This window comes from Engystomops pustulosus, chromosome 8, assembly GCF_040894005.1.
Source record: "Engystomops pustulosus chromosome 8, aEngPut4.maternal, whole genome shotgun sequence".
NCBI classification, from domain to species: Eukaryota; Metazoa; Chordata; class Amphibia; order Anura; family Leptodactylidae; genus Engystomops; species Engystomops pustulosus.
In genome coordinates this window covers 81,217,427-81,242,439 of record NC_092418.1, presented here as the reverse complement: position 1 = coordinate 81,242,439, position 25,013 = coordinate 81,217,427, and the positions used below count along the sequence as shown (strand labels likewise).

The 25,013-nt window shown below is 40.9% G+C and overlaps 1 protein-coding gene across 9 annotated transcripts in view; it reads left to right on the top strand.

Annotated features, from left to right (window-relative positions):
• AGAP1 (ArfGAP with GTPase domain, ankyrin repeat and PH domain 1) overlaps positions 1–25,013 on the top strand; it is a 264,345-nt gene that overhangs the window by 226,461 nt on the left and 12,871 nt on the right. For 6 of the 9 annotated variants that reach the window (XM_072121466.1, XM_072121465.1, XM_072121468.1 and 3 more), the window contains 4 exons: positions 486–560; positions 16,158–16,312; positions 16,915–17,005; positions 17,467–17,689. In XM_072121466.1, the coding sequence (XP_071977567.1) occupies positions 486–560; positions 16,158–16,312; positions 16,915–17,005; positions 17,467–17,689 (544 nt within the window). The remainder of the gene's footprint in view (positions 1–485; positions 561–16,157; positions 16,313–16,914; positions 17,006–17,466; positions 17,690–25,013) is intronic. The other 3 variants (XM_072121469.1, XM_072121464.1, XM_072121463.1) reach the window with 1 other exon arrangement.

Genomic DNA, 25,013 nt, shown 5'->3' with positions numbered 1-25,013 from the left:
GGTAACATCCAATAGTATCTTTCTTGGGTCAGCCACTAAGTCTAGGCCCCCGATAATCTGATATTGAGGTTCTACCACCTACCTTGCACCCTCAGTGCTTTGCTTGCTTATTGAATGTCTGGTTGCATATTTCGTAGAACAGTCCATTGTTTGGTTTATCAATTAGAAAATCGTCCATCTGTCCATCCCCTTGAGCACCTGTCTTCCTCTCAATGTATGTATTTGCCTCCAGTCACTAGGGAGCAATGTGCCTTCAGTTGTATGTAAGTGGCCGTGCCATTACATTGGTGTGATTTGTTGTAAGTAGCGGGCAATGATCACTAACTTCTGCTCATATAAAGATGCTTAGATCTAACCGTGTTTTATGTAACAGAAATCCTGTCAAACCCTAAGGCCCCTCTGTCTTTCTGTCCTTTTTTTCTTTTTCCCCATTTATTTTCTATTTTTTCTCCGTTTTCTCCTTCCCTCTTGCTCTCTGGATGCAGCTAAACGCAAAGCATGGAAACTAAACCGTGTTGGCAGCCTGCGAAATGTTTACAGCGGCAACGCCAACACAGAAGGTAACGCGTGCCCCACACTGAGGCCCCCCTCTGACCCCGCTCTCTGCATGCGCTCCCCCACTTTATTTGCATGTCTTTCCCATTGATAGCACCGCTTCTACTACTTCTTCTCCTGTCAGTGTTTTATGTCCTTGCTCTTCTGCTACTCTCATCTCATTTCCAAGGATAATATGTGCCGCACCATACCCTGTGATGAACGGTGTGCCACTTAGTGGTAGAGCGTGGCCGGATGTAGCTAGCCATAGCCTGCTCATGCCCATGTACTTGTGACCTTCTTGTAATCGCTGTTGTGAAATCTTACATCTGGCTTAAAAAGTGCATTCAAAGAAACCATGAATCTCGATCAGCGCCTTCATAGTGTTGGTTGTGCAGTATGTACATATCAGAAAACGTGCATAGGGCTCCTCAATGCCTTCATGTATGTTTGGCCATTCTGTCAGTGAATGGAGCTCTGTACCTTGCATGTCTTCACTAAGTATTTTCCATGTTGCTCAATTGAGGTTTTCTGGTTCTTAAGATCTGTCTAATTAATTATTATATTTATGTGTGCAAAGAGTGTTTTATTTCAGGTTGATGGCGTAAAAACAGAAATCTGCTATTTGTTCAGTGCTTAAATTGATCTTCTGTGTTTTAGAAGATATGTATATAGGAGTTTTCACACTCCCGTTATTTCATGTACATCAAGTTTTCCCTGTCCAAAAGATGTGGGGATCCCCACGTATCAGTAGAACGTGGGTCCGTGAGTAATGCGCTTGGCTATCTCTTTTAGAGCCATAGAGATTCATAGAGCTGCAAGTGCATGTGTGATAAGCTGCTGTGTCCATTTGGGGGTACAACATTGTGACCCCCACCAATCAGCAAGTTCTCACCTTTCTTGTGGCAGAAAAAACAGCTTTCAGAACTCGTATCCTGAGCAGAAGACAAGTATATGCAGTGGGTAGGGAAAGTTTTCTGACCCCTTTCAATTTTTCACTCTTTGTTTCATTGCAGCCAATTAGTAAGATCAAAAAAGTTGTTTTTCTGCTCATTAATGTACACTCTGCACCCCATCTTGAAAGAGAAAAAAACTGAAAGTATTCAGACCCTTTGCTCAGTATTGAGTAGAAGCAGCTTTTGAGTGGGTACAGCCAGGAGTCTTCTTGGGAATGATGCAACACGTTTCTCACACCTGGATTTGGGGATCCTCTGCCTCTTCTTTGCAGATCCTCTTCACTTCCCTCAGGTTGGATGGTGAACGTCGGTGGAAGCCATTTTCAAGTCTCTACAGAGATGCTCAATTGGGTTTAGGTCCGGGCTCTGGCTGGGCCAGTCAGGAATGGTCACAGAGTTGTTCTGAAGCCACTGCTTTGTTATTTTAGCTGTGTGCTCGTGGTCATTGTTGTGTTGGAAGGGGAATCTTCATCACAGTCTGAGGTCCAAAGCAATTTAGAAGAGTTTTTTTATCCAGAATATTTCTCTATTCGTCCGCATTCATTTTCCTTCAATTGCAAGCAGTCGTCCTGTCCCTGCAGCTCAAAAACACCCCCATAGCATGATGCTGCCACAACCATGTTTCACTGCTCCCTACTGCATCTCTCAGTGACAATGGGCTTATTCTTTACCTCTCTCACCAAGGCTCTTCTCCCACAATTGCTAAGTCAAGCAAGAGATCTGGTTGTCCCAAATTTCTTCAATTTAAGGATTATGGAGGCCATTGTGCTCTTAGGAACCTTGAGTGCTGCAGAAATTCTTTTGTAATCTTGGCCAGATCTGTGTCTTGCCTCAAATCTGTCTCTAATGTCCTTGGGCAGTTCCTTGGACCTCATGATTCTCATGTTCACTGACATGCACTGTGAGCTGTGAGGTCTTATGTAAACAGGGGTGTGACTTTCATAATCATGTCCAATCAGTTTAATTAAACACACATGGACTCTCTAAGGAAATGGACAGCTTGTGAGTAAAATATGAGGATGCATCCAGACATGCAGTTTTTCAGATGCAGTGGATGATAATGGATCGAGATAAATAATTGAAAGGTGCTACTTCTCCTCCTACTTTTACTCCATTCCAGGTTTGGGCATCGATAACTGCACTGAAAAACTGTGACCGCACTTTCAGTGTCACAAAAAAGGGTCCGAATACAGATGGGCTGCAGAGTGTACATTAATGAGAAATTGGCTGCAATGAAACAAAGAGTGGAAAATCTAAAGGGGTCTGAATGCTTTCCGTACCCACTGTATACAATGCAGCTCCTGAAATGTCAATGGTGCTGAAAGAAACAACCAGACTTCGTCAATACAAAAGAATCAAAATGCAGCACCACTTCACATACACAACCACCACTCCATACTTTCTGTTATTTCTTTTTTAACCCTATAGCGCAATAAGACGTACTTGTATGTTTTATTGCGCATGGAGGAGTATGACCTGGGCCCTCTTCATACTCGCTGGGTGCTTGCTTCACAATGAAGCAAACACCCGTCGCTAACACCCACGATTGGTGCTAGCACCGATCGTGGGTATCAACCCTTCGATTGCTGCCGACAGCATTAACGAGCCGGTGGCGTGTGGGCGCCGCCATCTTGGCTCCGATCCGTTGCCATGATAGCCTCGGATCACACAAAGATGCGAGGCTATCATGTTTTAGGCCATCTATTACAATGTGTGATTTGCACAAGAAAAGAATCTCATGTCTCAAAATGCATCAGGCTTGTGGTCCTGTAATATACGTAGCCGTATGATGAAGCCGCGCCATGGCAGATACATCATAAGGTTTAGACCTCATGATGTATCTTCGTGACTGTGCTGGCTGGCGGACAAAACTACGCCAGGTCCGACCTGGTGTAGTTTTGAGTAAAAATATGCAAATATTCAGCTGTAAATGTTTGCAAGAAAGCCCAGTGCTGGCACACTACACCGCCGGTTGCACCCCTTCACAACCACATGGCATGAAGGTGGCTTACTCACAGAATAATAATGTTGCATAAAGTGTTGGACTGGGTTTCCTTAGGCCCATCAAAGAAAATCAATCTGGGGGCCAACTCTTCGTTATCTCCCTGGAAATATACTCTAGTAGCCTTCAAATTGTGTTGTTTTCTGATGGACCTCTGGGGTTCAGTATTGGGTTGAGCCAGGGCCCACCGGAGGATCCTCTGGTACTCTGGTGGGCCAGTCCGACACTGGCTACATAGCAGCACTGAAAAATCTCCCCCTATGTCTTTAGCTGCCTGGATCTCTGGTTCTTAACCTTAAAGAACCAAAATATGAAAGGGGAGATTATCTTTAATGTGCCACCAGTATCATGTTTTTAGGTACTATAGAACTGAAGATGTGGTATCTGAAGGGACACTTCCCCTGCATTCTCTAAACTTGACACATTTGAATTTGGGAGGATGTTTTTAAAATATATTAAGAGATGAGTTTTCACATAAAAGAGGGAATTCTAGAAAGTTTGTTTCTTTCTGAGGCCTCTTTCACACACTTTGGAGTGGTGTTCAGCGAAATCTGTGGCCAAATCTACACCCACATGTTCCAATCTACACATTGCTCTTATTAAAACAGAAACCTACCACAGATTCGAGCTGAAAATTGATATTCTGTGGCTTGTAAAATCCTCCCCATATGTTCATTGCTTTGTGGAGAAATGCACAAGTAGCAGTAAGAAGCTCAGGACCCTGCAGTCAGACATATATAGTTGATAACTGTCTAGGATGGAACCTTGGTATTGTCGTACATGTATGTGATCCTGGTCCACATCCCGGTAAAACCTTTAGTTATATTCTGTGGTATTTTTAGACATCTAAACCTCTAATCATCTAATGCTAAGAGACCGCGCATTGAGCAGCTACATATCTTATACACAGATCATTACCACAGTACAGTCATCGAGAATGAGTGAGAGACAGGCAGGGAGAGTGAGTGAGTGACAGAGAGACAGGTAGGCAGAGTGTGAGATGGAGAGACAGTCCGGGTGAGTGAGTAAGAGCTTGAGAGACGGAGAGGCAGTCAGGGAGAATAAGTGAGTGACAGGCAGGTCGAGTGAGAGATGGAGAGACAGTCAGGGAGAATAAGTGAGAGTGAGTGATATTAGTTACTATCCCGGGCAATGACAGGATCCAGTCTGACTTCAGGTTTAATCATTAAAAAGACCAGATGTTTACACATCTGTATGAGAAATTGTGTGATAATCTGGTATAAAAGATATAACCTTGGCAATGGCATTTTTTCTATGTCTTGTCGACTTCTTGTCAGTCACCTTATTGAAAAGACCACAGGGAACCTATTGACCCCTAAAATGACAGAAAATGATAACAAAAGGGACAATGACATGGAGTGATAAAAGAGAAGATGACAAGGTTACCTACAGCATCAAGCATCTTTACAGCTGTCATGGTTGTATGTATGAATGATGTATGAATGGTGACTATTACACTATGGGAAACGCAACCTGCATTGTGTGGGCAGAAGTATATTTGTGTCACGCTATGTGCAGTGTGTGTATATAGATATGTCATGTAATGTCAGTATATTTGTGTAATGCAGTGAAAGTATGTCAGTATATTTGTGTAATGCAGTCTGTGTATTTTGGTATATATATATATGTAATTCTAAATGCAATTGAGTGTGTGTGTATAGGTATATTTATGTAAAATTATGATGTAGGTGTGTTTATGTAGGTATACTTATGTAACGCTGTGTGGTGTGCCTATGTACATATTTTTGTGTACCGCAATAAGGTTTGTGTATATGTACCTTATATACTCGAGTATAAGCCTAGTTTTTCAGCACAAAAATTGTGCTAAAAAACCCAAACTCGGCTTATACTCGAGTCAAAAAAATAAATATATCTAAACTCACCTTTACGGCGACCCCTGTTTATCTTCTGTGCGATCTGTCCGGCAGCGGCAGCAGGCTATATACACTGGGGCAGGGTCTGGCAGGCTATATACACTGGGGCAGGGTCTGGCAGGCTATATACACTGGGGCAGGGTCTGGCAGGCTATATACACTGGGGCAGGGGCTGGCTATATACACTGGGGCAGGGGCTGGCTATATACACTGGGGCAGGGGCTGGCTGGGTATATACACTGGGGCAGGGGCTGGCTGGGTATACACACTGTGGCAGGGGCTGGCTGGGTATATACACTGTGGCAGGGGCTGGCTGGCTATATACTGGGGAGGCTGTGACCAATGCATTTCCCACCCTCGGCTTATACTCGAGTCAATAGGTTTTCCAAGTATTTTGTGGTAAAATTAGGGGCCTCGGCTTATACTCGAGTATATACGGTAAGTATATTGGTGTAATGCTAATGTGCAGTCTGTGTATGTAGATCGTATATTGTATGTAGATATTTTAGTATAATTTATGTGCAGTGTGTGTATGTAGGTATAGTAGTACAATTATATGTGCAGTGTGTGTATGTAGGTATAGTAGTACAATTATATGTGCAGTGTGTGTATGTAGGTATAGTAGTACAATTATATGTGCAGTGTGTGTATGTAGGTATAGTAGTACAATTATATGTGCAGTGTGTGTATGTAGGTATAGTAGTACAATTATATGTGCAGTGTGTGTATGTAGGTATAGTAGTACAATTATATGTGCAGTGTGTGTATGTAGGTATAGTAGTACAATTATATGTGCAGTGTGTGTATGTAGGTATAGTAGTACAATTATATGTGCAGTGTGTGTATGTAGGTATAGTAGTACAATTATATGTGCAGTGTGTGTATGTAGGTATAGTAGTACAATTATATGTGCAATGTGTGTATGTAGGTATAGTAGTACAATTATATGTGCAGTGTGTGTATATAGGTATAGTAGTACAATTATATGTGCAGTGTGTGTATGTAGGTATAGTAGTACAATTATATGTGCAGTGTGTGTATGTAGGTATACTTGTATAACGCTATGTAGGTATTTTGGTGTAATGCTATGTGCAGTGTGTGTATGTAGGTATAGTAGTACAATTATATGTGCAGTGTGTGTATGTAGGTATAGTAGTACAATTATATGTGCAGTGTGTGTATGTAGGTATACTTGTATAACGCTATGTAGGTATTTTGGTGTAATGCTATGTGCAGTGTGTGTATGTAGGTATAGTAGTATAATAATATGTGCAGTGTGTGTATGTAGGTATAGTAGTACAATTATATGTGCAGTGTGTGTATGTAGGTATAGTAGTACAATTATATGTGCAGTGTGTGTATGTAGGTATAGTAGTACAATTATATGTGCAGTGTGTGTATGTAGGTATAGTAGTACAATTATATGTGCAGTGTGTGTATGTAGGTATAGTAGTACAATTATATGTGCAGTGTGTGTATGTAGGTATACTTGTATAACGCTATGTAGGTATTTTGGTGTAATGCTATGTGCAGTGTGTGTATGTAGGTATAGTAGTACAATTATATGTGCAGTGTGTGTATGTAGGTATAGTAGTACAATTATATGTGCAGTGTGTGTATGTAGGTATAGTAGTACAATTATATGTGCAGTGTGTGTATGTAGGTATACTTGTATAACGCTATGTAGGTATTTTGGTGTAATGCTATGTGCAGTGTGTGTATGTAGGTATAGTAGTACAATTATATGTGCAGTGTGTGTATGTAGGTATACTTGTATAACGCTATGTAGGTATTTTGGTGTAATGCTATGTGCAGTGTGTGTATGTAGGTATAGTAGTATAATAATATGTGCAGTGTGTGTATGTAGGTATAGTAGTACAATCATATGTGCAGTGTGTGTATGTAGGTATAGTAGTACAATTATATGTGCAGTGTGTGTATGTAGGTATAGTAGTACAATTATATGTGCAGTGTGTGTATGTAGGTATACTTGTATAACGCTATGTAGGTATTTTGGTGTAATGCTATGTGCAGTGTGTGTATGTAGGTATAGTAGTACAATTATATCTGCAGTGTGTGTATGTAGGTATAGTAGTACAATTATATGTGCAGTGTGTGTATGTAGGTATACTTGTATAACGCTATGTAGGTATTTTGGTGTAATGCTATGTGCAGTGTGTGTATGTAGGTATAGTAGTACAATTATATCTGCAGTGTGTGTATGTAGGTATAGTAGTACAATTATATGTGCAGTGTGTGTATGTAGGTATAGTAGTACAATTATATGTGCAGTGTGTGTATGTAGGTATACTTGTATAACGCTATGTAGGTATTTTGGTGTAATGCTATGTGCAGTGTGTGTATGTAGGTATAGTAGTACAATTATATGTGCAGTGTGTGTATGTAGGTATACTTGTATAACGCTATGTAGGTATTTTGGTGTAATGCTATGTGCAGTGTGTGTATGTAGGTATAGTAGTATAATAATATGTGCAGTGTGTGTATGTAGGTATAGTAGTACAATTATATGTGCAGTGTGTGTATGTAGGTATAGTAGTACAATTATATGTGCAGTGTGTGTATGTAGGTATAGTAGTACAATTATATGTGCAGTGTGTGTATGTAGGTATAGTAGTACAATTATATGTGCAGTGTGTGTATGTAGGTATAGTAGTACAATTATATGTGCAGTGTGTGTATGTAGGTATAGTACTACAATTATATGTGCAGTGTGTGTATGTAGGTATAGTAGTACAATTATATGTGCAGTGTGTGTATGTAGGTATAGTAGTACAATTATATGTGCAGTGTGTGTATGTAGGTATAGTAGTACAATTATATGTGCAGTGTGTGTATGTAGGTATAGTAGTACAATTATATGTGCAGTGTGTGTATGTAGGTATAGTAGTACAATTATATGTGCAGTGTGTGTATGTAGGTATAGTAGTACAATTATATGTGCAGTGTGTGTATGTAGGTATAGTAGTACAATTATATGTGCAATGTGTGTATGTAGGTATAGTAGTACAATTATATGTGCAGTGTGTGTATATAGGTATAGTAGTACAATTATATGTGCAGTGTGTGTATGTAGGTATACTTGTATAACGCTATGTAGGTATTTTGGTGTAATGCTATGTGCAGTGTGTGTATGTAGGTATAGTAGTATAATAATATGTGCAGTGTGTGTATGTAGGTATAGTAGTACAATTATATGTGCAGTGTGTGTATGTAGGTATACTTGTATAACGCTATGTAGGTATTTTGGTGTAATGCTATGTGCAGTGTGTGTATGTAGGTATAGTAGTACAATTATATGTGCAGTGTGTGTATGTAGGTATAGTAGTACAATTATATGTGCAGTGTGTGTATGTAGGTATAGTCGTACAATTATATGTGCAGTGTGTGTATGTAGGTATACTTGTATAAAGCTATGTAGGTATTTTGGTGTAATGCTATGTGCAGTGTGTGTATGTAGGTATAGTAGTACAATTATATGTGCAGTGTGTGTATGTAGGTATACTTGTATAACGCTATGTAGGTATTTTGGTGTAATGCTATGTGCAGTGTGTGTATGTAGGTATAGTAGTATAATAATATGTGCAGTGTGTGTATGTAGGTATAGTAGTACAATTATATGTGCAGTGTGTGTATGTAGGTATAGTAGTACAATTATATGTGCAGTGTGTGTATGTAGGTATAGTAGTACAATTATATGTGCAGTGTGTGTATGTAGGTATAGTAGTACAATTATATGTGCAGTGTGTGTATGTAGGTATAGTAGTACAATTATATGTGCAGTGTGTGTATGTAGGTATAGTAGTACAATTATATGTGCAGTGTGTGTATGTAGGTATAGTAGTACAATTATATGTGCAGTGTGTGTATGTAGGTATAGTAGTACAATTATATGTGCAGTGTGTGTATGTAGGTATAGTAGTACAATTATATGTGCAGTGTGTGTATGTAGGTATAGTAGTACAATTATATGTGCAGTGTGTGTATGTAGGTATAGTAGTACAATTATATGTGCAGTGTGTGTATGTAGGTATAGTAGTACAATTATATGTGCAGTGTGTGTATGTAGGTATAGTAGTACAATTATATGTGCAGTGTGTGTATGTAGGTATAGTAGTACAATTATATGTGCAGTGTGTGTATGTAGGTATAGTAGTACAATTATATGTGCAGTGTGTGTATGTAGGTATAGTAGTACAATTATATGTGCAGTGTGTGTATGTAGGTATAGTAGTACAATTATATGTGCAGTGTGTGTATGTAGGTATAGTAGTACAATTATATGTGCAGTGTGTGTATGTAGGTATAGTAGTACAATTATATGTGCAGTGTGTGTATGTAGGTATAGTAGTACAATTATATGTGCAGTGTGTGTATGTAGGTATAGTAGTACAATTATATGTGCAGTGTGTGTATGTAGGTATAGTAGTACAATTATATGTGCAGTGTGTGTATGTAGGTATACTTGTATAACGCTATGTAGGTATTTTGGTGTAATGCTATGTGCAGTGTGTGTATGTAGGTATAGTAGTACAATTATATGTGCAGTGTGTGTATGTAGGTATAGTAGTACAATTATATGTGCAGTGTGTGTATGTAGGTATACTTGTATAACGCTATGTAGGTATTTTGGTGTAATGCTATGTGCAGTGTGTGTATGTAGGTATAGTAGTATAATAATATGTGCAGTGTGTGTATGTAGGTATAGTAGTACAATTATATGTGCAGTGTGTGTATGTAGGTATAGTAGTACAATTATATGTGCAGTGTGTGTATGTAGGTATAGTAGTACAATTATATGTGCAGTGTGTGTATGTAGGTATAGTAGTACAATTATATGTGCAGTGTGTGTATGTAGGTATAGTAGTACAATTATATGTGCAGTGTGTGTGTATGTAGGTATAGTAGTACAATTATATGTGCAGTGTGTGTGTATGTAGGTATAGTAGTACAATTATATGTGCAGTGTGTGTGTATGTAGGTATAGTAGTACAATTATATGTGCAGTGTGTGTATGTAGGTATACTTGTATAACGCTATGTAGTTATTTTAGTGTAATGCTATGTGCAGTGTGTGTATGTAGGTATAGTAGTATAATAATATGTGCAGTGTGTGTATGTAGGTATACTTGTATAACGCTATATAGGTATTTTGGTGTGATGTTATGTGCAATGTATGTATGTAGATGTATTTGTGTAATGTTATGTGCAGTGTGTGTATATGAAGGTATACTCATGTAATGCTTATGCGCTGTCTGTGTAGGTAGATTTATTGGTTAATTGTGTGTAGATATTTTAGTATAATATGTGCAGTGTATGTAGGTATTTTAATGTGATGTGCAGTGTGTGTATGTAGATGTATTTGTGTAATGTTATGTGCAGTGTGTGTATATGTAGGTATACTCGTGTAATGTTATGTGCGGTATGTGTATGTAGGTATAGTAGTATAATAATATGTGCAGTGTGTGTATGTAGGTATACTTGTATGACTCTATGTAGGTATTTTGGTGTGATGTTATGTGTAGTGTGTATGTAGATGTATTTGTGTAATGTTATGTGCAGTGTGTGTATATGTAGGTATACTCATGTAATGTTATATGCGGTATGTGTATGTAGGTATAGTAGTATAATAATATGTGCAGTGTGTGTGTAGGTATACTTGTGTAACTATATAGGTATTTTGGTGTAATGTTATGTACAGTGTGTATGTAGATGTATTTGTGTAATGTTATGTGCATTGTGTGTATGTAGATGTATTTGTGTAATGTTATGTGCAGTGTATGTTGGTATATTTATGTAACGCTGTACTTGGTGTCTGTAGACAGATTTATGTAATTCTATGTGCAATGTGTATGTACAGCAGGTATACTTGCATAATGTGCAGGGCGTGTATGTAGGCATTTTTGTATAATGATATGTGTTGTGTGTGTATGTATGTATCTATATTTGTGTAGTGGGTGTATGTAGATATATTTTTGTGTAATTCTATCTAATTTGCATGTAAATGTATATATGACTACACTATGTGTGGACTGTAGAGATACATCTCTATGCATATATAAAAGGATACATAAACATATGTACATATTGGGTCTTCTAGGTATACATCTGGATTATATATATAACATACACACTCGCATACAGTATCTGTGCTTGTGTGTGTCTGTGTAATGTGTTCGTATCAGGTGTAATGATCTGTAGCCAAAAACAATTGTGTTCTGTGACATTTAAGTAACAGCTTTTTAATTTGTTTTTTGTTTTTTTCTCCTCTCCCTTCTCCACTCTCCCGCGTCTTTCCCTCGTTCCCGAGCCTCCATGCCCTCCCCCCGTCTCTCCCCCGCTGCTCTTATGGCGGACGCCATTTGCATGCGCAGGCTGCCGTTTTGTTAAAGGTCAGAGAGGTCAGGGGTCACAAATTGACTTGCTGGATCCCGGTTGGGGGACGCGTCATGCCGCCTTTTGGTTAATAAAAGATTGGATTTTTATTTATTTAAGATTTCCAGTTCAGCCTCCCTATGGCTTAACACTTTATATGCCAAAGGATTGTTTGATGCAGACATGGATGGATGTGATCTAGTGACATATCCGTTATATCCCTCCAGGCTGCTTCCTTTATTGGTCAGACCTGCTTGATAGGACAGTGAATGCTAGACAGTAGATACGGGCGCCAAAGCGTCATGTAATAGACCCTCTAATAGAGCTCCAGAGACCCTTCTTATAATTAGACTGCAGATCCCAGAGCAATAGCACCAGCTTCATGGTTAGCCTACACACATCCTATGGGGGATACTGGGAGACGGCTAGAAACAGAATGAATGACGGCCCAAAATGTATGGCTATACTTCCAATAGAGACTTTTAACATATTAAAGAAACCTCTTGTTATTGTTATTTTTCAAATAGGGTCCTCCAAATATCACAAATTTTCATAACATAGGAAACCCCGTAAGAAACTATATTTACTTAATATCTGATTTGCAATATCTCATGCGATTATCAACTCTGGTGATTCTCATAAAGGTTCATAACAATTGGATCCATCACATTCAACTCTGTGTATGCAGCGCCATCACCGAGTATGTCCCCGGTGTTGTTGAAGGGGTTGGGCACTTATATAAAACTTTATTGGAGTATGAAGAGGACCCTAAGAGGGTCACCCAAATGATACTTTTTATGATAAAGTTTCCGGATCACTGTCACCTGCCCCCCAGGCAGCAGAACTTCCTGCAATGTCCTGCTCGGTACCGGCAGATGGAAGGGGGTTGTGCAGGCATTACTGCCATTACCCCATCATAACCCCTGTCATAAAAGTGGTCGGAGGGGCATACAGATGTCTTTGCCACACCTCTTCAACCACTAATACCAAAGTGGATATCACGCCTTGAGCTAGTAGTGACTGCACAGTTCCCAGAAGGAAGTCCAAGTCCTCCTCAGAACTCTGGGTGCTGAATGGGAACCTACAGGGTAAGTATAATATGGATGACCCTTTCACTTTTGAACCGTAAGAGATATTGCAAATTTGGTTGTGGCAGAATATTTGATGGATTTCATATCTCCCTGCACTAATCCTAAGAAAAATCCCATTTAGTGCCATGTAATATTGTAGAACAAGGCTATATAAATGCATGGTTCTTGATTGACACTAACTTATGAAGGTAAAAACTGAGGAGACTCCATGACACCTAAATATTCCGGGATTGGGGGTGGAGAAGCCAGATTTGATGCTCGGCAATCTCCGTCAGCTCCACAGAGATGAATGGAGCAGAATGGTCATGCACAGCGATGAGGGGTCTGACGGAGGTACCTGGGACCCCATCGGACAACTCGTTCTTATGATCTGAACGATCACTGGGACCACCATCGATCAGCAAGTTAGGCCCTATACCGTGGTGGAATTACCCCTTTAACTTGTATTGATAGTGATGTTGATTTGCAGTAAGCATTTCCTGGCTATTGGTCCTGTACATATGATTTTGCAGATTGTCTGTTTTGTTATCATTTTTAGGTGTAAAAGTTGTCTACCAGATACTGTAGGTATGTCTGTATGTACGGATAATGCTCTGTGTGTGCTGTAGCATACATTATAAGCGTGTGACTAGTTCCACTCTAGGGACTTGTTATATCAATTCAGTATTATCTCAGTAGGGAACAATACTCTTTATAAAGTAAAGTATCAGTTATGTGTAATTAGAAATGCAACTCTACATAGATCTGTGCCTCCGCTGTTATGCCTAATCCCCTGTTCTTTGTACTCCTACTAGCCATCAAGAAGTATGAGCCTTGTGTTTCCCCTCACAGTTCTACTTCTGTGCTAAAGGGCTTTGCCCATGAAAGAAAATTCGCAAATTCCAATCCCCTAGTGATATTTACCCAATACATTTTTAATCCCCTTAACTTTACAATTTTACTCAGTGTTATTGCTGTTTTAGCTCCTATAACTCAGTGATGGTCGGTGTAAGATCCAGAGTGTGGGTTAGGACTCTCTAAGAAGACACTTTATGATTCCTTTGAGATGCTGTGTGCTGACAATGTGCTCAGACTATCAGGGTACAGGTTTATATACACTTTCATTTAGCTTCTGAACATTCACTTGTATGTGACACATAGAAAGAGAGATGAGAGATAATGAGATCATATAACATTCTCAGCCCTGCTATCACAGCCATGACAGCAGTTGTGCCATTTTCAAAAGGGCTTTAATTTTGCAGCTTTCACTGTGAGGTTCCAAGGTCCTTTATTCTTTAGGTCAACAGGCTCATATAGATGGAAGACTTATAGATTTGTATCTAAATGTGAAGGCATTGGCAAAAAAAAAACCTTTGCATTGGCACATTCTGACACCCACAACGTTTTGCAAATCAAAAGTTATTGTAACTAGGAAAACAGCTGGGGGTTTGGTCTAGTATCCTGACTATAACAAGGATATGATGGTGGATATGTGGTCCCAAACCTGGAGACAGGTTTCATTTATTATTAACGTTTTATTATCTGAAACTTTGATCTCTGCAGTTGTATTTGGAAGCGTGTAGCAGGTCTGTGGTGTAAATGCAGCCTATTTCTGGCCACTTTCGTTTCGAAATATGAAATCTAGGTAACAAAGATTCTTTTTTTTTTTTTTTTTAAGCCACGTCCTAAAATGTAGAAGAGGCCTCATAAGAGGTTGGAAAAGACGTAGATCCATCAAGTCCAACCTATAATTTAAGATTTAACAAATCTTTTCTTCCCCATAACCTGTGATATTTTTATTCTCAAGTAAAGGCATCCAGGCCACTCTAGAACATGTGCAAACTATCCACCATAACAACCTCCTGCGGCAGAGAGTTCCATAGTCTCACTGCTCTTACAGTAAAGAATCCCTGTCTATTGTTATGATAGAGCCACATCTTGGCGTAGAGGATCCCCCTTGTCCTGGCCACAGACCTATTCACCATCCATTTTTGTACATTGTAATGAGGTTTCCTCATGTTTTTTCTAAGCTGAAGAACCCCAAGTCTAGTAATCTATCATTGTATTCTAGCCCCTCCATTTCCCTAATAGTCTTGGTTGCTCTCCTCTGTACCCGTTCCAGTTCTACTATGTCCTTTTTATACACTGGTGCCCAGAACTCTACACAATGTCCCATGTGTGGTCTGACCAATGATTTGTACAAGGGCCAACACTATGTCCTTATCATGAGAATTTTTGCGCCTCTTGATACATCCCATAATTGTATTTGCTTTATTAGCAGCTTTCTGGCACCAGTCGCTAAAATGAAGTTTACAAACCGCCAATACCCCCAAGTCTTTTTTTCAGCTGTAGTTTTGTTGAGCAATTGACTGTTTAGAACATAATTATACTTTTTATTTCTAGGGCCCAAGTGCATAACCTTACATTTACCTACATTAAAACTTTTCAGCCATTTCTCTGCCAATCCATAAGCTTCCACAAATCCCTCTAATGTTATACTATTCATCTCAGTATTAATTACTTTACAGAGCTTAGTATCATCTGAAATTATTGAAACTCTACTGAGTTAACCCTCTATGAGGTCATTAATAAAAAAAAAAAATATTAAGAAATGGCACTAAAATTTCCCACTCGTGACCCCCACTGGTAACTACAGCCTAATCTGAGAATGTTCCATTAACCCAAATACACAAATATTCCCCTTGCTAAGTGCCAGTCCTGTGGAGTAGACCCTGTAAGAAATGAAGCTTCAAATATTAAAAATAATGGTTTATCTTTAAACCTTCTTATCCTTACATGCACTACCCGGGTATGTATATCACCTGGGCCCAGTTATCTTTTCTGTTTTTTACTAAATTAATTTTCCTCTCTATGATCCTGTAACGCCTCATCGGTACCTTTTTGTGTTTTAGCAACTTAAACGCCTGATATTTCTTGCTTATTGCTTGCCTTACCGTACTACTAAACCATATTGGTTTTTGTCTTGTTTTATTATGTTTTTTTCTATATGGTATGTGTTTTTCACAGGACCTTTTTAGAATATATTTGATATGCCCCATTTTGGGGGCATTCTTTTGTTTTAGCAGTCTATGATGCCTCTTGTAATTCAAATTTCAGCAAATGTTCATCTTTCATATGGTGAAACCATAAACATAGTCGAGAACCATACACAAAATTGAGAAAAAAAAACATGGCTGAATGAGTGACGGATTTTCAGTGACTGTGGTTGTGCGCCACGTGTGTACTAACTGAATGACATCTTAATGACATCCTGTTATTTGAATAAAACCTCTCTTTTTGTGTTTCAGAACAAGAGGAGAACTTTGAGTTCATCATTGTGTCTCTTACCGGCCAAAGTTGGCATTTTGAAGCTACCAGTTATGAAGAAAGGGATGCCTGGGTACAGGCTATAGAGAGTCAAATCCTTGCCAGTCTACAGTCGTGTGAAAGTAGCAAGAATAAGGTGAATATTCATTTCCCAAAATCTTGTACTGTTGACTTTTCTACGTACATATCGGTAAAAGCCATTTGGCTTACTCCAGGATAGAGGACTTTCCTCTTTGCACATGATTAGGGGATCACTGGACTTCACCCACTAATCTTAAACAGGGATCCATACCCCCGATTATAAAGGCTTCAGTCAAGCCGATGGTAGTGGAAGTGGACACCTCTTTTAAAGAGGGAGCTGTTGGTCCCCATTCTTAAGACCATAGAGACCACCATCTGTCTGTTACCTATCCTTGGACCATGGTTTATGTCTAAAACCCTCTAAAAGAATGAGGGCGAGCACTCCGATAACAAGTAGATAAGAAAGATTTAAGATGTCTATTTCTCCAGGTTATTATATGGTAACAATAAGATCCTGCAGGTCTCGGGCTTTGCGCTGAGCGCGCTCATACATCACATCAGTGGAATCATTTGTTAACAAAGTAAATTTCCATTTTCCTAACTTTGAAGTCGCGGCAATCCTCTTTATTCCACGGATCTAATTGCTCAGGATAGGTCGGCTTTGCTGAATACCTTTGCTCTGTAGTCTGACCCCTTTTTTCTCATTCGCTCTTTCAGTCCCGTCTCACCAGCCAAAATGAGGCTTTAGCTCTACAGTCAATTCGCAACCTACCAGGAAACTCGCATTGTGTGGATTGTGATGCACAAAGTAAGTACATATCTCCAGAGACTGCACACTGAACTAGCTCTCTGTTCTGCTAGAAATCCGCTAGATATCCAGTAACCTCTCACATTTCCCAGTACACAGTCATCAGTGCCACTAACCAGTCTACCTTCCTCCCAGTCCATAGAAAGTGTGGAAGTTCAGCTTCATTCACATCTTGTAGTGTAATATTGCACGTGCCATATCGCACATTGTACCCATCTCTCATAGTATCAGAATATCAAAAATAATGGCAGCCACAGTGGGTCGGAAAAGAGTCCAAACAACGTCAAGTTTAATGGCACAATTTTCATTTATTGCCCTTCACACCACCCCCAATCCATCGCTAACATTGATAAGCAGGCCTGGCACTGGGTAAAGGATTGGCTTTAGATATTTTAGTAGGTTTAGTCAAATTGTGTGGCGATGGTGTGACGTGTATGTCCTCTTCTTCCTATTCTCCACAGATCCAGACTGGGCCAGCCTGAACCTCGGAGCACTGATGTGCATAGAGTGTTCTGGGATTCATCGCAACCTGGGGACTCATCTTTCCCGCGTCCGGTCTCTGGACCTTGACGACTGGCCGCCTGAGCTAATAAAAGTCATGTCTGCCATTGGAAATGAGCTGGCGAACAGCGTGTGGGAAGGAAGCAGTCAAGGCCATGTGAAGCCATGTTCAGAGAGCCCCAGGTCAGTGTCATTATTAATGTCCTGAAAGACAAGTACAGCCAGTTCATTTCCAAGAGAGCGGTGGAACTCTTAAAATTTATATTATACTTCCCCAGTGTTATATTTATATGTATTTACATAAAATTGTAGTCACTGACAAGTGATTATCTTATGACGTTGGCCCCGCTAGGTACTATTTATATTAGGCAGTATTTCAAATTGATGTGCTGGAGTGTGTGACTGACTTCAATAGCAGGTCATGTGGCTGATCTATATAAATAAAGGAATTTATGTGACGTGTCCCTATGTATAGTTTAGTAACAATCAAAAGTGGTCCAAGAATAGACAGCCGCTGAACCATGGATGCCTTAGACTTGATGATGTCTATGCCGGGCCGGCACCAACACTGGGTATACTCGGGCAAGTGTCGGGGCCCAAAGCTGCTGTAAACCATGGGGTTGAGGGGGGCTGTATGTAATGAATCCATAGGGTGCGATGGGGGCCTTTATATAAAATACCCATGAGGGGGCTGTATATAAAATAACCAAAAGGGGGGTGATTGGTATGATAAATTAGGGGATATTTTGGTGAACATGGGACTGTTTTAGTGTCTGAATCTCTGTCTTACTATTGTAGAAGATTTAAAGATGTCTGGCCACACAATATGTCATAGTTTACCACAGATGGGGATGTGAACATCAAAACTAAACCATGAAATGCATGTGAACTGCTTAACTGGGTAAAAAATAGCAGTAGGATGGGAATTTTCAGTAATAGTTTGAGGAACATGACAGATATTAACAGGTGTGACCTCCTAATTTCTCAATCCGATACAGCACCTGCAGGAAAGATTAACCCGTGCCCAAATGTCTTAGTGTCTGATAGCTCCGTATACCTACAGAGGTAATGGGAGATGTATGAGAGTGTCGCACATTAGACTAGTGTTGAGTACGACTACACAGTCTTCTGCTGCACCAGATTAATCCCTGTGTCTGATACTGAATGATTAATCTGGTGCAGTATAAGACTGGCGAGTCGTACCTTTTTGTACAATACGGAAAAGAGCCCAAAAATGGTATAAAACCTGTAATAAATGTGGTGCAAGACATTACAGAGTGCTTTTTACTCTAGAATTTTGGCACAGACAGCTTGATAGATCTCCTGATCGAGTCCATTCCTCTATGGGATAGAGCTATTCTAGTGATGTGAGGGGAACTAATCAATATGAGCTGAAATTAAAGTTGCACATGATGTGTACAGTAAATTTCTGTGTTGCGTTAAATCAGATTTTGGAATTTCCTGTTTTTCACACGAAAAATTAAAATACATGCACCTTAGGGTTTCAAGTCTGAAAATGTTGGAGCCAGATGACCACTCAATTGACCACTTTACAAAGGGAACCTACCATCAGGTTTTTACCATTGAACCTAATGACAGATACACACATACTTCATACTTTCCCCATGCTTTTTTTTGTATAAAACTCCATAGCTCTGATCTAGCTAAAATAACTTAAAAAAAAAATCTTGCCAGGAGACTCGTCAAATCACAAGGGGCGTGTTTTCTCATTATTCGTCTCGGCTCCTTCATTCCCCCCTCCCTGTGGAAAGAGAGAGATGCTGGCTGTGTGTGACGCGCTGAAGAAAAGTCCTGAGGGAGGGGGGGAGAGGGATTGAGAGGGATGTTGGCCTTTTTGGGTTTGCCAGTTGGAGAGATCATAGAACCAAGATCTTGGTATTAAGTTCTTAAAGAGGTATTCCCACAAAGACAAGATTCTTAATTATACTCAGGATAACAAAATAAAAAATTCTCTAATTCACTGTTATTTAAAAAAAATGCAGCATTTCACAGATTTAATTCCAACCTGTCTCTATCAGTCCTGGTGTACACAATTTCGGTTGCCCCTGGTTCTGACCATTAATCTTCTTACTTTAGACATATTGGGGGTCATTTACTAAGGGCACAAATCGCTATGTTTCATCAAGTTTCCCTAAAATTACTGATTTGCTCCGAATTGCCCCGTTTTTTTGGCGCACGCGATTGGATTGTGGCGCATCGGCGCCAGCATGCACACGGCGGAAAATGTGTCGCTTGATACGCGCTTACCTGCACCCAAGATAGGACGGTGAACTCCGACGGACTTCAGCGCACCAGCAACACCTGGTGGACATTGGGCGCACTACCTCAGTGAATCGCCGGAAGACCCGAATCCTCGACAGAGAACGTGCCGCTAGATCGCGACCAGGACCAGGTAAGTAAATCTGCCCCATTGTTCTCTTGTCTGAGGCTGCACTGAGCTCTCTCTTCCTCCAACCCTTGCATTCCAAGAGAAGTTCAGACACACACACACTGACTTCCTGCTGACAGCAGCACATCATGAGGAGAGTAAAGCTACAGGCATAAAAGGTCTTTATCCAGAGTAGGGGGGCACATCAGATTTGGTATATTATGGTTGAGAGGTAGCAGAGCTGAGAATGTTATATGCATTTCATAAATCTAATCATCTCTGGTCTGTCTCATCTCTCTTTCTATGTCTCAGATACTAGTGAATGTTCAGAAGCTAAATGAAAGTGTATATAAACCTGTACCCTGATAATCTAAGCACATTGTCAGCACACAGGATCTCATAGCACAACAGGTATTATAATGTGTCTGCTTAGAGAGTCCTCACCCACACTGACCATCACTGAGTGATAGGAGCTAAAACAGCAATAAAACTGAGTACAATTGTAAAGTAAATGATCTTTATCACTAGGGGGTTAAAATTTGCGAATTTTCTTTCATGAGCAAACCCATGTACAGCTTGGATAATAATCCAAGTAATCTAGTATACAGCACTGAACTATCTCCAACAATCCCTTAGGATGTGAATGGGCTGATAGTGCTCATTATTAACCACTGCCCATTTCACACTGGGAACATGAGGCCCCATTCTTATGATCGGTGTGAATCCCATCCCAGATGAACCCCCACAAGTCAGCTACTTGTTAACCTATGGATGAGAAGTTTCAAATTTGGATCAACAAAGCAGTGTTTTTTTTGTTCTTTGGGCTGGGGGTTGGAGTTCTGAAATGTTGAAAATCTTTGTATACAGCATGGTTATTTCGGCGCCGGCTTGCACACGACACAAATGGGGGGGGGGGGGCCGTCGGACAACCCGACGAATTCAGACTACTCGCAATATTTAATATTTCGAATTGTGTTGCAAAACACGCACTTACAAGCACCGGGAAGAAGAAGGTGAACTCCAGCGGACCTCGGCAGGGAAGCACCGGATGCAGGAACTCGGGCGCATGAGCTTCGTGAATAGCGCCAGACTTAATCTTCGTTGGACCGTCTGAATCGGGGATCGCTACAGGACCAGGTAAGTAAATTTGCCCCAATAAGTACTGAAGGCAGCATGAAATTTTCTAACATTTATAGTACAGCGCGCTTAATGTGTGAAAAATTAAAACTATAATTTAGGCTTTGTTATGAATTTCTTCAAAGGTTACATTAGAAGAGACCGTTGCAGTTTCCATGAAATATCAGGGACTAAAAAGTTTTGCAATGCCAAACGCACCCTATTATAGCCCGTAAGCTTTATGGGTGCGACTCCACTATGTTAATGATCCATCCACTTCAGGACGGGACGGAAATCTATTATCTTCATTAGAATTTCCAGCTCGGTATTTTGACATTAGATTATGAGACGGTTCCATTGTCCTTGGTGTCTTACTAGGACGTTGATGTTGGTGTCTGATTTTGTGACATGTTATAGGGAATATAATAAACAGCGACATATAAAAGGCCGTTGCTGTGGATACTAGACACATATAGCTCATGTTATGGGAGAGGAGAGTAGGCGGGTGTATGTGACAGGACAATGCTCTTGCTAAACTGACCCATAGACCCATCTGCTCCCCACATGTCACTTCCCCCATTAACAAGCAATTGAATTAATTAAATGCTACTCAGAGCTCGCATAACAAGCTACCGGCAGTGTCCAAATTAGCACTGATAATCAAGGATGATTTCCTTTATTATCCTGCTAAGTGGAGAGCTGGCAGCCCCCCCTCGGTCCTCTGCGCGCCTGCCCTCCCCTATTTACTTACCCTGGCTCCTGTCTCTGCCAGCCAGGGTCACCTCACCTCGTTAACTTGCTGTAATCAGGACCTCATGGCTGGCTGTCATCTCCACACTGCAGTCCAAAGGGCCAGCTTGTGTCTTGGTGTGAATTTAACCCCTCGCCCATCACGACACAGCGGTGCCCGTCTTTTAGGAGAGATTCTCCTTTAGAAGTTCTGTTTGTCTCCTCGACCTCCAGAGCATGAACCCTGCGGTATATATGGTCCCTGTACTGTGCCGGGCTTCTTTCGGATCCTTCTATATATCGGTCGGCCACCTCCTCACTTACCTGTCTCTTCTCTCCTCCTGGCACGGTCTCTCTCCTCTCCCCCCTCTCTCTCGCTGGCTCAGCCTCAAACTGATAGATGGTGAGTGGAGGCCCTGTGGTCTCTCAGCTGAGTAATAGAGGCAGGAATTTCATTTTGCAACTGGCTGATTTAATGATCCGAAGGGTAATTAATAGGCTGATTATCTTAATGTTAAATATGTCCGGCAGCAATTACTCTGACCTCCTGCGTGTCAAGGTCCAGGCCTGGCTCTTCTTTCAATTAAGTTCTCTGGGGCTTAATGATATGAATAAGCTCCCCAGCTCTGACACTGCAGCTGCCCAGACTGTGAGAGGCTGCTGGGCTCGTGGGGAGCTTTTAATCAGAGCGTTCCCCCCTTCCCCCTCCACGGACCATCAAATTTAACAATTAGAACAAGGGCAGTTTAACTTTCTTCTCTGCCAGTTTGCTGGTACCAATCACTCCTCTCATATTGTGGCATCACGTTCTCTACCCTCCAAGTGTCGGCTCTCGTTCTCTGCCCTCGGAAACTTCTTGCCTGAGCACTTTATTCTCTTTATGTCACTTAGGCGTTTTCTTACATATTCCTTTGTCTCGTGTAATTCCCAGGAACAGTCTCTTATAACTCGGTCCACTGTCTCGGTTTCGCAGTCTCTGTCTCTTCTCGAGTTTCTATTTGTCTTTCCTCTTCCTCTCTCCTCTTCTCCAGGGTACGTTCTCGCAGCTCCGAGCTGCCGCGTCTCTCCCGATATTAATTATCTTGTGAGTGCCGCTGTTTTTCCGTTTGACAGGCTTAATTAATTGGCAGCAGCGGCCGAAAATGACAGGGCCACTAATTGCAACTCAAGGTGTATTAGAGTCAGACGGGCTGCGCCGGATCAGCGTGCCCCCGTCGCTGTGCTCAGACTGGGAAGCGCTGCCCGTGCCGTGTGTCATGCGTGTTGGCGTGATTGTATGTGATTGTTGCCCGTGTGCTCGTCACACGGATCTGACATTTTGCTGCCAATAAAGTTTGGACAGCTGGATTGTCTAGGGGCAGCAGATGCTGTGTTTGTCTGTTGGGGGGGGGGGGTGCTCGCATGCATCTCACATTAACCCTTTTACTTGTGACACAAATGCGGAATAGTCATATGACTGAGGCTACGTTTTGGCTGAATTTAGTCCCATTAATGAATTGATTTTTCTAAGGCTGTGTCATATTTATTTGGAGTTTGGAAATCGCCCCATGTAACGGGGGAAGGTTGTGTTTGCACGTGGCTCTTGAATTGGGTCTTCACCTGCTCCGGGGAGTAGTTACTCCAGATTGCTTATGGGTTTACACAGAAATGCTTTAATTGTTTACACATATTGCCCATTCCGATCGCATGCATTTCATATGCAGTAACTCCTACCTATTGCCTTTCCAAGGGCACTTCAAGCGCCACATGTGAACGTGAGCAAAGGTTTCGGGCCAGCATTAACTCCTCAGCACTAGCGCCATTGCCATATATAAATCTAGTAAGAGATGGACTTCAGTTTTCTCAGTTTTTGTAAAAAATTGTACGACTAACAAAATAATTTACATTGATTGGGGCAAAAAAAAAAATCCCTGTAGCAGGAATTGTTTGTCCTGTCCTTGGTAAGCCCCAGAGCCTCTTAACTAGTCCAAGCTCAGTAATACCCATAATATTCATTGCTCTCCTCTCCATAACTCTGTCACTTGTAGGAATCATGCCAAGTCCAACACTGAGCGCAGCTTACCCTCTTAACAAGCTCAGTAATCGGTCCCACTGCCCCCCACCATTATATGGCAAGTAAAGATCATAGAGCGCCAATACGACTCCCTTATCACTGGGTTTTCTAGCATTTACCCTTGGATTTAAGCAGATATCACAAGTCTAATTCTGCTATTTTACTTGTCTTTTGTTTTACTAGCCTCGACAGTCAAGTGTCTTTGTCACGTGGGCACAGTATGCCAGCCTTTCCTCTCTGCGGGAGATTGATTGCAATTTTCACCTTGATTAATTCCAACACAGGGTCCATAATGAGAAATGCCCTAATGTGTGAAATGTGTGCCTTGACGTAAAGCGGCCAGTGCCTAGGAGTATCTTGCGTCTGTACCAGTGTGTTAGTTTCATAGACGGTAATAGTACATGGGCACAACAACATAGTAAGAGCTTGTCTGATATACACAGGTACTTCCTTTAGAAAAGTATTTGTTCACATTCTTGGAATGGTACATGTAGATCTGCACAGGACATGGATGTAGGAGTGGTTATAGTTGCAGCAAAGTGCAAGAGAAAATGTGGAATTTGCAGCAGATACTGTAGCAGATCTGCAGCACATCGCATCCCGTTCAGACGCTCTGTGACCGAGCTTATGCTTGCTGTAGTGCAAGAGATTCTTTCTATGTCGCAGTGACCCCACATGGATAAATAATCTGCTGACACATATGGGTGCAGTTAAATGGGCATCTGGCTCTCTGACCGAGCAAAAGGGATCACGCAGGCGCTGCCAACCACATTGTCCACCATGCCCAATAAAGATCAGATTGACGTTAATTATCTACTAACCTTTTTACTTTCGGGATGGCATAATTAGGTCATTTTTCAGATGTGGGGTTGACATGTTTAATGAGACTGAATACTCGGACTCTATTCCGATCCGTTAATAAGGCAACAGAATGTACGGCGACAGAATAAGTGAGGATCTCGGCACTGGCTCACTAACTACACATGAGTGCCCTCTGTCCTCTGTCGTAGCCGGCTCCCTTGGGTACAAACGTATAGTCCATCTAGAAATATAGACTGTAATGCAGACCCCTGGTCTTGTTCTGATTGTGAATTAACTTGTTACTCAGTAATGTCTGATGATGATTGGACATGTACCATCAATCCCTAGTCATGTAAGGTTCTTTAAAGCAAATCTACTATCCAATATCCATCATAATAAACGAGGGGCACTCATAAATC